The sequence below is a fragment of the Ranitomeya variabilis genome, chromosome 3 (genome assembly GCF_051348905.1).
Source record: "Ranitomeya variabilis isolate aRanVar5 chromosome 3, aRanVar5.hap1, whole genome shotgun sequence".
Lineage (NCBI taxonomy): Eukaryota > Metazoa > Chordata > Amphibia > Anura > Dendrobatidae > Ranitomeya > Ranitomeya variabilis.
Genome location: NC_135234.1, coordinates 450,388,414 through 450,400,840, shown reverse-complemented (window position 1 = coordinate 450,400,840; position 12,427 = coordinate 450,388,414). Strand labels below are relative to the sequence as shown.

At 44.7% G+C, this 12,427-nt stretch overlaps 1 protein-coding gene across 3 annotated transcripts in view; it reads left to right on the top strand.

Moving 5' to 3' along the window:
* Window positions 1-9,519, top strand: part of TXNDC9 (thioredoxin domain containing 9) — a 50,157-nt gene extending 40,638 nt beyond the window's left edge. For all 3 annotated transcript variants that reach the window (XM_077296554.1, XM_077296552.1, XM_077296553.1), the window contains exons 3-5: window positions 5,646-5,764; window positions 8,070-8,324; window positions 9,249-9,519. In XM_077296554.1, the coding sequence (XP_077152669.1) occupies window positions 5,646-5,764; window positions 8,070-8,324; window positions 9,249-9,369 (495 nt within the window). In that variant the 3' untranslated portion in view covers window positions 9,370-9,519. The remainder of the gene's footprint in view (window positions 1-5,645; window positions 5,765-8,069; window positions 8,325-9,248) is intronic.
* The last annotated feature ends 2,908 nt before the right edge of the window (window positions 9,520-12,427 follow it).

Below are 12,427 nucleotides of genomic sequence, written 5' to 3'. Positions count from 1 at the left end.
CTTCCTTCCGTCTCAGCTTCCTTCAAACGGGCCTAGATGCGGGTCTTTCCCTTAGCACCTTGAAGGGTTAGATTTCCGCTCTGTCCATTCTTTTTCAAAGAGACCTGGCTTCCCTGCCTCAGGCGAGGACCTTCATCCAGGGGGTCGCTCATATAGCTCCCCCTTATCGTTCTCCTGTCGAGCCTTGGGATCTCAACCTCGTCTTAGACGCCCTCCAGTGTGCCCCCTTTGAACCGCTTCAGGACGTTTCCTTCTCGCGTCTATCCTGGAAGGTAGCATTTTTGGTCGCCATCACTTCCATTAGAAGGGTGTCAGAGCTGGCGGCATTATCCTGCCGTTCTCCCTTTGTAGTCCTGCATCAGGACAAGGTGGTTCTTCGTCCGGTTCCTTCCTTTTTACTGAAGGTTGTCTCCTCTTTTCACATCAATGAGGACATTGTCCTCCCTTCCTTTTGCCCTTCCCTGGTTCATCCCCTGGAGAAATCTCTTCACAGGTTGGATGTGGTCAGGGCTATCCGAATGTACCGCGCCAGAACTGCCTCTTTTCGTCAGGCCGAACCTCTGTTCGTCGTCTCGGATGGGCGTCGAAAGGGACTCCCCGCCTCCAAGTCCACAATTGCTCGTTGGATCCGTTCGGCAGTTCTGGAGGCATACCGTGTTCAAGACAAACGGCCCCCTTCGGGTGTAAAGGCTCACTCTACCCAGGCTGTGGGAGCTTCCTGGGCAGTTCGTCACCAAGCTTCAGCCTCGCAGGTTTGCAAGGCCGCAACGTGGTCATCCATTCACACCTTTGTAAAATTCTACAAGGTGCATACTCAGGCTTCTGCGGATGCGAGCCTGGGTAGGAGGATACTGCAGGCGGCGGTTTCTGACCGGCCAACCTAACTCCTCTTTTTCTGCAGAATATCCCACCCTAGGGACTGCTTTTGGACGTCCTATGGTTACCTTTGTCCCCCAATGAAGCGAGAAAGAGGGATTTTTGGTTCTTACTGTAAAATCTTTCTTGGAGCCTTAATTGGGGGACACAGCACCCTCCCTTGAAGTTGTACCGTGTTGGCCAATTGGCCGTTGTTGTGGGTTGGTACATAGGTTGAGTTTTATATTACCTGTTCCTACTACTGCTTTTGCACCAACTGAGTTGCCTGGTGCCTGTCGGAGGGTGTATACTGCCGGGGAGGAGTTACTTCTTCTTTATTTGCATAGTGTCAGCCTCCTAGTGACAACAGCATACACCCATGGTTACCTGTGTCCTCCAATGAAGGCTCCAAGAAAGAGATTTTACGGTAAGAACAAAAAATCCCTCTTTTGGGGAAGGCCTTGGCCAACAGACTAACCCATGTGATGCCCAACAAATCTACAGCAATCAATTTAAGGAGACTATATTTAAATATGCAAATTCCAGCCGAAAATGCTGGAAAGAGAGTGGGTGGTGTCTTTGGATGCCCATAAGGCCTTTGATTGTGTAGAATGGAATTATTTGTGGTTGGTTTTGTTGTGCCTTGGGTTCGGGCCTAAGTTTATATCTTGGGTGGGGTTGCTATACTCCTCTCCAATGGCAAAAATTAGAGTAATAAATTATCTGATAGTTTCTCATTGCATAGGGGTACAAGGCAGGGGTGCCCATTGTCTCCGTTGCTATTTCCCCTAGCTGTGGAACCCTTGACCACTAAAATAAGGGAGGCACGAGAGATAAAAGGATTTGTCTATGGAATGAAGGAGGAGAAGATGATTGTGATGCCGCAGTTGTTATATGTACTGCATAATTCTCCAATTTGGATTCCGCAGAGTAGGTTCCGTAAAATCAAATTGCTGTTTGGCGTACTAATATGGGGGGGGGGGGGGAAGCCCAAGGTTTAAACAAGAAACTTTGCAGAGGCGGAAGGGGGCTTGGCGCTCCCTAACCCTTGGGTATATTTTTTTATCAGCACAATGCCAGCATATTGGAGGATGGGGGGAGAAGATAGGAAAGGGGCAATCGCCCAGTAGTTTGAGATATTTGGAAAATGGCCTCTGGGTGAGAGTTTGGAAGGGGGGCAATTTTTGAAACTGGGTTCTCGGTTTCCTACTGTTCTAATTCATAAGGTATGGGAAAAAGTTAGATTAGGGGTGTCACGGGCCTTACCAAATACTCTCCTATATGGGATAATATAAACTTACAAGAATTTAAGCAAATGGAAGGATATGGGCCATGGAGAGAGGCAGGAATTAGAAGGATGGGTCAGCTACAGGGTCAAGGGGGACTTAAGTCATTCGTGGAGTTACAAACAGAATTCCAGTTATCACATTTAAATTTATATAATTATAAAAGAATTCAGCATGCGTATCAGTCGCAATGTCGGAGAAAACTTATTGAGATCCAGATTGATATCGCACTGGCTTCCATTTTGGAGAACAGCGGGACAAGGGGGGCAATTTCAGAAGTGTATAGAGATTTATTATTCACCTTTCTAGTCAAACATCCCATCAAGTGTAGAGTGAAATGGGAAGCTGAATTGGGAGAGTTAAATGATGATAGATAGGAATCTATTTTAGAATATGTGACTAAGATCTCTATGAGCGAACCTGGGAGGATGTCTCAATTATATGTGATTCATAGAGCTTACAGAACTCCCGATAGACTGTTCAAGATGGGTTTGAGGTCTGATTCCGAGTGTCCACGATGTTCGCAGGAACGGGCAGACATGTTACATATGCAGTGGCATTGCCCTAGATTGTCCGCCTTCTGGACAGGTGTATTGAATCGGATTGAATTGGTATATAGGTGTGTCATTCCCAGAGACTCTTTGGTCTGTATATTAGGCTATGTGGAAGAAATAGCAGTGGTATCTATGGTTAAACTGTCGATTGCTACTGTTATTCATAGCAAGGAAATTGATAGCTCGGTTCTGGATCAGAGAGGAGCCTCCGACTAGACGAGACTTTCTTACGCAGTCGGATCATATAATTTTATTGGAAAAAAGTATCTATACTAAGAGAAATAAACTAGATGTATTTCAAAAGCTATGGCAGCCATGGATAGAATGGAATTAGAATTGTGGGGAGGATGCATAATGTTATAGATGATGTTCATACTATACAATTGTATTTGAATTGGGGAAGGAATATCAGATGGGAAATTGGGAAGGCATTAAAGGGGTCTCGAAGGGGGGGGGGGGAGTTTCTTTATCGCCTCATTGGGGGACATAGGAACCATGGGGTGTATGCTGCTGCCACTAGGAGGCTGACACTATGCAAATAAAAGTTAGCTCCTCCTCTGCAGTGTACACCCCACCGACTGGCATTATACTCTTCAGTTTAGCTTAGTGTCAAAAAGTCCTGCCTTATTCCTTCTCAGCGCATCATCTTTCTGGGCATGCTCTTTCGACACTCGTCAGACCAAGGTCTTTCTTCCCGAAGACAAGAGATCCATTCTTCGTCGGGACATACGCGTGCTCCAGGGCCCTCGGTCTCCCTCCTTCCGATCGGCCATGAAGGTTTTGGGGAGGATGGTAGCAACATTGGAAGCGATTCCCTTCGCCCAATTTCACTCTCGACCTCTTCAGCAAGCCATCCTGTCTCAGTGGAACAGGTTTGTCTTCTCCCTGGACCGCCCGATCCGACTCTCTCCCGGGGTCAAACGGTCTCTCAACTGGTGGCTCATGTCACCTCTCGTCTCCCTGGGCAGGTCCTTCCTTCCAGTTCACTGGCAAGTGGTGACGACGGATGCCAGCCTGCTCGGCTGGGGTGCGGTGTTTCGCCACCTGACTGTACAGGGCCGCTGGTCGGCGCAGGAGTCAACCCGATCTGCTGTCTCAGGGTCCGATCTGCCACCCGAATTCTCGGTCGCTCAGTTTAACGGCGTGGCTGTTGAGACCGCAGTTCTAAGAGCATCCGGCCTTTCGGACCGGGTGATTCATACCATGATTCAGGCTCGGAAGCCTTCGTCTTCCAGGATCTACTATCGTACCTGGAAGGCTTACTTCCGTTGGTGCGAGTCCAACCGCGTTTCATCTATGTCTTTTTCCCTGCCTTCCATTTTGGCCTTTCTTCAAGCAGGACTGGATTCGGGCCTAGCTCTTAGTTCCCTGAAGGGCCAGGTCTCTGCGCTTTCCATCCTTTTTCAGAAGACTTTAGCTTCCCGACCACAGGTTAAGACCTTCCTTCAAGGAGTAGCCCACGCTGTCCCTCTGTACAGGGCCCCTGTGGATTCATGGGATTTAAACCTGGTACTGGACTTTGAGGGTTTCCCCCTTTGAGCCTCTCAGGGAGGTCCCCCTGTTAGTTCTATCTTGGAAGGTGGCCTTTCTTGTGGCCATCACTTCTATCCGCCGCGTTTCCGAGTTGGCGGCCCTGTCTTGACGTCCTCCGTTCTTGGTCATCCACCAGGACAAGGTGGTCCTCAGGCCTCCGCCTTCTCTTCCTAAGGTGGTTTCCACCTTAACGAGGACATCGGTCTACCTTCCTTTTGTCCAGCTCCGACTCATCCTCTGGAGCGATCGTTGAACAAGCTGGACCTCGTCAGGGCAGTGAAGATCTACCTGGATAGAACATCCACTTTCCAGAAGACGGATTCCTGATGGTTTGCGCAGAGGCCAACCGGCTTCTAAGGCGACTATTGCTCGCTGGATCAGAACGGCTATTCTGGAGGCTTACCGGGTCAAGAACAGAGTACCCCCTCCTGGGATCAAGGCTCACTCTACCCGGGCAGTCGGCGCCTCCTGGGCAGTACACCACAGGGCTTCCGCCCTACAGCTTTGCAAAGCGGCAACCTGGTCTTCCATCCACACGTTCGCCAAATTTTACAAGGTCCATACCTACGCTTCGGCGGACGCCAGCCTAGGCAGAAGGATCTTGCAGGCGGCAGTGGTGAGTCCTCTGACCTGATGGAAGTCTGTTTTTCACGCCCCAGACACTACTTTGGGACGTCCCATGGTTCCTGTGTCCCCCAATGAGAGGCGATAAAGAAAACAGGATTTTTGGTTGCTTACCGTAAAATCTGTTTCTTGGAGCCTTCATTGGGGGACACAGCACCCTCCCAATGTTTCTCAGTTTCTATTGTTTTATGTTCTATGACTGTTCTCGCATTTACAGTTCTCAAGTTTGTGGTTATGGTTTTTCAACCTTGTTATTTATCTCCTACTGCTTTCTCACTAACTGAAGAGTATAATGCCAGTCGGTGGGGTGTACACTGCAGAGGAGGAGCTAACTTTTTTATTTTCATAGTGTCAGCCTCCTAGTGGCAGCAGCATACACCCCATGGTTCCTGTGTCCCCCAATGGAGGCTCCAAGAAACAGATTTTACGGTAAGCAACCAAAAATCCTATTTTTGTTCATAAAATATATGATTAACAGCTTGATGTCATTTGTTATAATTGTTTTTCCTTAACAATTTATCTGATTTAAAAAAAAAAAAAAAAAAACACTGATCCAGGTGCTGTCCATTTTTTTATTTTTTTTTACAGACAGCACTCTTAATTAAAATACAGCTGTGTGAACAATCCTTTTAGCAGGAGAGGCAGTTTTCCAGTTCTATCTCCTTCTGCCTCATCCTGATGTTGTAGCCCATTACTTTGTGTTTAAGGAAAATTGCATCATTGCTTAGAAGTGGTGTCAAATAGAATGATTAGCGTCCTGACTATTCTTTCTCTTTTTTTTTTTATTTATCAGGAATGGATATCCAAAGGGCACGGAGAATACAGAGAAATATCTAGTGAGAGAGAGTTCTTCACGGAAGTGAAAGAAAGTAAAAATGTGATCTGCCATTTTTACAAAGATTCTACTTTCAGGTATTGCAAAAATGTACCCATTTTAGTTTTATTACTTTAATTATGACACAGGACTACTAAAATGCATTTAAAATGTGTGTGGCCCTTCTGAAGCAATTATTTAGATTCTCTTTACCAGACAAATCTTTTTATTGTTTTTTTCCATAGATGGGGTGATATGCGAATCCACATTTCCTTCCTGATTTTTATTTCACATATTGGGCCTTTTTATAAGGTAGTAAAAGACCTTTGAGGGCATCTCAAGATTATATATGTATATGTATGTATATATATATATATGTATGTGTGTGTGTATGTGTATATATATATATATATATATATATATATATATATATATATATATATATATATATATATATATACATACATATACACTCGAGTATAAGCCGAGATTTTCAGCCCATTTTTTGGGGCTGAAGGTCCCCCTCTCGGCTTATAATCGAGTCCTACCCGGGGGTCGGCAGGGGAGGGGGGGCTATCTAATTATACTCACCTACTGCTGGTGCGGTCCCTGCGCGTCCCTGCTTCTTCCAGCGCTGCATATTCTTCCTGTACTGAGCGGTCACATGGTCCCGCTCATTACCGTAATGAATATGCGGCTCCACCTCCCATAGAGGTGGAGCCGCATATTCATTTCGGTAATGAGCAGTAACTGTGACCGCTCAATATAGGAAGAAGCAGGGACTGCACAGCACCAGCAGTAGGTGAGTATACAGCGCTGCGCGATATTTACCGCTCCTCGTTCCGGTGCGGCTCCGTCATCGGGGTCCTCTGGCTGTGACGCTCAGGTCAGAGGGCACGGTGACGTAGTCAGTGCGTGCCCTCTGCTGAACGTCCGTGCTGAAGACGGAGCCGCACGAGGAGCAGGTAAATATTGAAAGTGCCGGGGGTCTTGAGCGAAGAGAGGCGAGTATGTGATTTTTTTTTTTTTTTTTTTATCGCAGCAAAAGCATATGGGGCAGTGACTGTACGGATCATCTGTATGGGGCCATAACGGTTGTGCAGCACTATAAGGGGCAGTGACTGTACGGATCATCTGTATGGGGCCATAACGATTGTGCAGCATTATATGGGGCAAGTGACTGTACGGAGCATCTTATGGGGCCATAACGATTGTGCAGCACTATAAGGGGCAGTGACTGTACGGAGCATCTGTATGGGGCCATAACACTTATGCAGCATTATAAGGGGCAGTGTCTGTACGGAGCATCTTATGGGGCCATAACGCTTGTGCAGCACTATATGGGGCAAGTGACTGTATGGATGATGTTATGGGGCCATAACGTTTGTGCAGCACTATAACGGGGCAAGTGTCTGTATGGAGCATCTATGGGGCCATAACGTTTGTGCAGCATTATATGGGGCAAGTGTCTGTATGGAGCATCTTATGGGGCCATAACTTTTGTGCAGCACTATATAGGGCAAATATCTCTATGGAGCATCTTATGGGGCCCTTATTACCCTTTATGCAGGATTATATGGGGCATATTTTAATATGGAGCATCTAATGGGGCCCATCAAACTTTATGGAGCATTATATGGGGCTCCTGATTCAATATGGATTCAAAAACACTTAACCTACTGATGTCTCAATTAATTTTACTTTTATTGGTATCTATTTTTACTTTTGAAGTTTACCGGTAGCTGCTGCATTTTCCACCCTAGGCTTATACTCGAGTCATTAAGTTTTCCCAGTTTTTTGTGGCAAAATTAGGGGGGTCGGCTTATACTCGGGTCGGCTTATACTCTAGTATATACGGTATATTTTCCTCTAATGGGGTTGGCATATTGGCCTCAATAGCATGGAAAAATCTGTCTCCTGCCCACACTGCGGAACTGATCTGGGTCTGCTATAACACTGCAGGTTCTGCTCCCTCCTGGCAATCACACCATCACTAGGAAGGGAGCAGACATTTCTTTCAGTGCTTCCTAAACTGAATAACCAAAATTCATTAAAAATTAAATCCTATTAAAGTTGTATAAGCTAAATCTGTGTGAATGTATCTGTAGTGCAGGTGCATTAATATACTCCCAGATTGCTTCACCGGTCTCCATCAACACATCGGTCATCTTCTGGGCTATTCCCACTTGCTGGATCACACAGAGCTCTATGCGTGAGCCGAATGTTGCTTTTATCATAGAAGCCTATGGAATGTATGTGTATTTCTAGTCACTCACAGAAATCCAAACTTTAAAAAAAAAAAAAAAGAGAAATCAATATATGGAAGGAAGTATCAAACTTATTATACACTGATTAGAAAAATCATGGTAAATGATTACTGAATTTTTGCTCCTTTTTCAATAGATGTAAGATCCTGGACAAACACCTGGCAGTTCTCGCCAAGAAGCATTTCGAAACCAAGTTCCTGAAACTGAACGTGGAGAAGGCTCCTTTCTTATGTGAACGACTGCGAATTAAAGTCATCCCAACTCTGGCACTAGTGAAGGATGGAAAAACGAGAGATTATATTGTTGGCTTTACTGACTTGGGGAATACAGATGAGTTCACTACAGAGACTTTGGAATGGAGACTTGGATGTGCCGATATAATTACTTACAGGTAGGAAATATTTCAGTCTAGGTGCGGGCTCTTTTTCTGTTTCCATTTACTGTTTGGCTATCATTTAGTGTATTGTTTCTATAAGTTTGATACAGAGTTCAGTTGGACTTACAGCCCAACTTAAAAGCTACATGGTGTCGGTATACGATACAAGACCAGACATACCTTATTCTTTACCTTGTACCTGCACATCTGGCATGGTGCTTAGCTCATAGATGTTGGGCGGTACAGTTACTGTTGAGCGAATTGGGCAAGGATCTAATTAATTAGGGTGAGATCAGCGCACAATACTCTTCTGGCATGGTACAGTTGTCACAGTGACTTTATTGCCCATTTTTTGGGAAAGACCAGCTACAAATTTCTTTTAGACTAGTGATGAGCAAACATGCTTGGATAAGGTGTTACTCATATCCGAGCATGCTCAGGTGCCAAGTGTCTTCAACGTGCTAGAAAAATATCTTCGATTCCCTGCGGTTACATGTCTCACGGCGGTTCAACAGCCACAACCTATGCAGGGATTGCCTGTTTGTTATGCAATCCCTGCATGTGTTGCAGATGTCGCAAAGCCGCGAGGACTCTAAACATATTATTCAAGCATGCCGAAGACACTCGGTTAGCACCCAAGCATGCTCGCATAGCACCTTATTCAAGCACATTCGCTCATCACTCTTCTTTACTTTGGGTTTAAAATGCTTTGTAAGGGAAAGAAAAAAAAAATAAAGCACCTAAATATTTTTAAGATTGTATGCATCACCAGGATTCTCGTAGTGCATACAAAAGGACAACCCTTCTAATCTCTTGACTGTAAGATGTATGCATACATTAAGGCCAGATTATTACCTCTGTGTATAGGGTTTTTTTTTTTTTAATTATTATTATCCTGCGGCTATTTATGGTTTTGCTTTTTTTAATTTTTCATTCTAGTGGAAATCTTATGGAGCCTCCTTTTCAAAGTCAGAAGAAATATGGTTCTCACTTCACAAAGGTGGAAAAGAAAAGTATACGAGGAAAGAAATACGATTCAGACTCCGATGATGACGATTAGGCATACATCTTCATGTTCCTCTGTGACTGAGCCTTCTTTATATGTCAGATTCTAAAATGATATAGGTCATTGATCATCGTTCCCTGGGGATATGCAATCCATCCATACAGAAGTGCAAATACCTTGGCCTATTAAAAAGTATTCATACAAGCTCGGTTTATTTGTTGAGGTTGGCAGTTGACGTCCTGCTCTAAAATGCAGGACTTTTCTTATCAAAAGTTTTTTAATCCCAGCTATTTATATACAACAAACATGACATATACATGAAGGGTCCCTTTATGGCTTACATTATTAGAATACATCTACAGCAAAATGTTTTTGTTTTTCTTAATTTACACCCATGAGTTATTAGAGAGATAAACTAATGCAATAATAATAAATTAACACTTAGGTTCCCTATAAACAATTTATATGGTATTTGTTAAATCAGGAAATTCCACCAGCTTTGTCATGGGGGCATGCACTTTGTGGATACAGTCACTTCTCAATATACTGTCAGCAGCTTCTGTAGGCACACTCCTGATTTTTGATTGACAGCTCACCCTGAACAGCTAAAGTGTCAGGGCATGCTTGCTGCCACCGCTAAGAGTTAACTGAGCATGGTTTGAGTAATGTCTTTAATCATCCCCTACTTCTTAGAGGTTGTCTACTACTAATTTAACCACCTTTCATATGTCCTAACTCTTCATAATAATCAGTTTTCTAACATCTATTACCTGCCCTGTTTCGGTAAGTTCATCTCGGAGCAGGTCTTGTAGTAATCTGTTGTAATGCAGACACTGCCAATTCCGATCTGGCGACCGGAATTGGACACAGTGAGTAGCGCACGTCATTGGTGATGATGGGGCTACCTCTCAGTGAGTGACAGCACTCTCCTCCTCTGCCTGGTTCCTGCTGATGCTTTTGAGTGTAGTCCCTTCAGCTGTGTGTTGCTGATCATTAGAAAATATGTCAGGATTTTCAGCTGAAGGGACATAACTTCAAAGCTTTTGCAGAGTATGGGTATGTGCCCACGCTGCGGATTACTCTGCAGATTTTTCCAGGCTGATTTTTGTAAATCCGCAGGTAATCCGCACTGCAGATTTCCTGCTTATTTACCACGGGTTTGGTTTTTTTTTGCAGGTTTTTGTGCGGATTTCACCTGCGGATTCCTATTATGGAGCAGGTGTAAACCTCTGCGGAATCCGCACAAAGAATTGACATGCTGCGGAATAAACAACGCTACGTTTCCGTGCGTTTTTTTCCGCAGCATGTGCACTGCGAATTTTGTTTTCCATAGGTTTACATGGTACTTTAAACTCATGGAAAACTGCTGCGAATCAGCAGCGGCCAATCCGCTGCGCATCCGCAGCAAAATCCGCAGCGTGTGCACATACCCTGAGTATGCACCATGCATGACCAAGCTCGGATAAGGCTTCACTCTCCTCCTGTCTGAATCCTGCCAAAGCTTTGAAGTGCTGTCCCTTCAGCTGACAAGCCCTGTGATATGTTTTATAATGATCAGCACATCACAGTGCTTGTCAGCTGAAGGGTCGGTACTCCAAAGCATCGGCAGCATCCAGGCAAAAGAGGAGAATGAAGTCTTATCTGAGCATGCATGGTCAGACTGCATTGCTGTCACTCAAGTAAATAAGGCAGCACACTGCAGCGCTGAAACATGCAAACATGAAAACTGAACTGCATTACTGCACTAGAAATATGAAAAATGAGAGCATTTAGCGCATAAAAATGGCCAATTTTATGTGTACCTGGTAGCCACTTTAGGGCATCTCTCGTATACCAGGTCCTACGCTTTCCTTTCCTCGCTGAGAATAAACGTCTCCATCTGAATGGGTACCTGTGAAAATCTCTTCTTAGACTAACATTCTCTCTCTCTCTGTGGAGGGGTAATGGACCTGTTGCGATTAAAATACCTGTGGCTAAGAGGCGGAGTGCTCAGTCAGAAGGCTAAAGAATACATTTCAAAAAACTGACCGTCAGATCCATACATAGACTAAGTGTGAACAGGTGCTGAACCTAGAGTAACCAACTCATATACAGTCAAGTAAATAAGGCAGCACACTGCTGCGCTGAAACATGCAAACATGAAAACTGAACTGCATTACTGCACTAGAAATATGAAAAATGAGAGCGTTTAGCGCATAAAAATGGCCATTTTTATGTGTACCTGGTAGCCACTTTAGGGCATCTCTCGTATACCAGGTCCTACGATTTCCTTTCCTCGCTGAGAATAAACGTCTCCATCTGTATGGGTACCTGTGAAATGCATTGCTGTCACTGACTGAGCGGTAGCTCCACCCCCACCAATGACGTGCGCTACTCGGTTCGTCCGGCTCTGGTACCCAGATCGAAAGTAGCTGTGGCTGCATAGCAACCGAGGACTAGAAGAGCCACACAGAGATGAGTTTACAGCAGCAGTGCAGGTAATAGAAGTATATTAGAAAACGGATTATTAGTAAGCGTTAGGACATGTGAAAGGGGGTTAAATTCATAGTGTAAATCCTATTTAAAGCTTGCGGCTCCAGGGAGGAAATAAGTTAATTTTCTCCAGGTATCCCAACTTTCAGTAGATTGGCATTGTAAGGGTATGTGCACACGATGCAGATTTAGTGCAGAATTGGTGCAGAACTGCACTGTGATTTACAGTACAATGTAAATCAATGTGAAAAAAAAAGCTGTGCACATGGTGCAGAAAAATCTGCGCAGAAACGCTCCAGATTTCAAAGAAGTGCACGTCGCTTCTTTTGTGCAGTTCTGCAGCGATTCTGCACAGATTTTTCTGCACCATGTGCACAATTTTTTTTTTTTTTTCACATTGATTTACATGAAACTGCATAGAAACTGCACAGAAACTGCATCAAATCTGCAGATGCAGATTTAGTGCAGAAAATTCTGCACCACATTTCCTACGTGTGCACATAGCCTAAGGCTATGTGCACACTTTGCGGCGTCCTCTGCGGGTTCTCCCGCAGCGGATTTGATAAATCTGCAGGGCAAAACCGCTGCGGTTATCTCTGCAGATTTATCGCGGTTTGTTTTGCGGTTTCCGCTGCGGGTT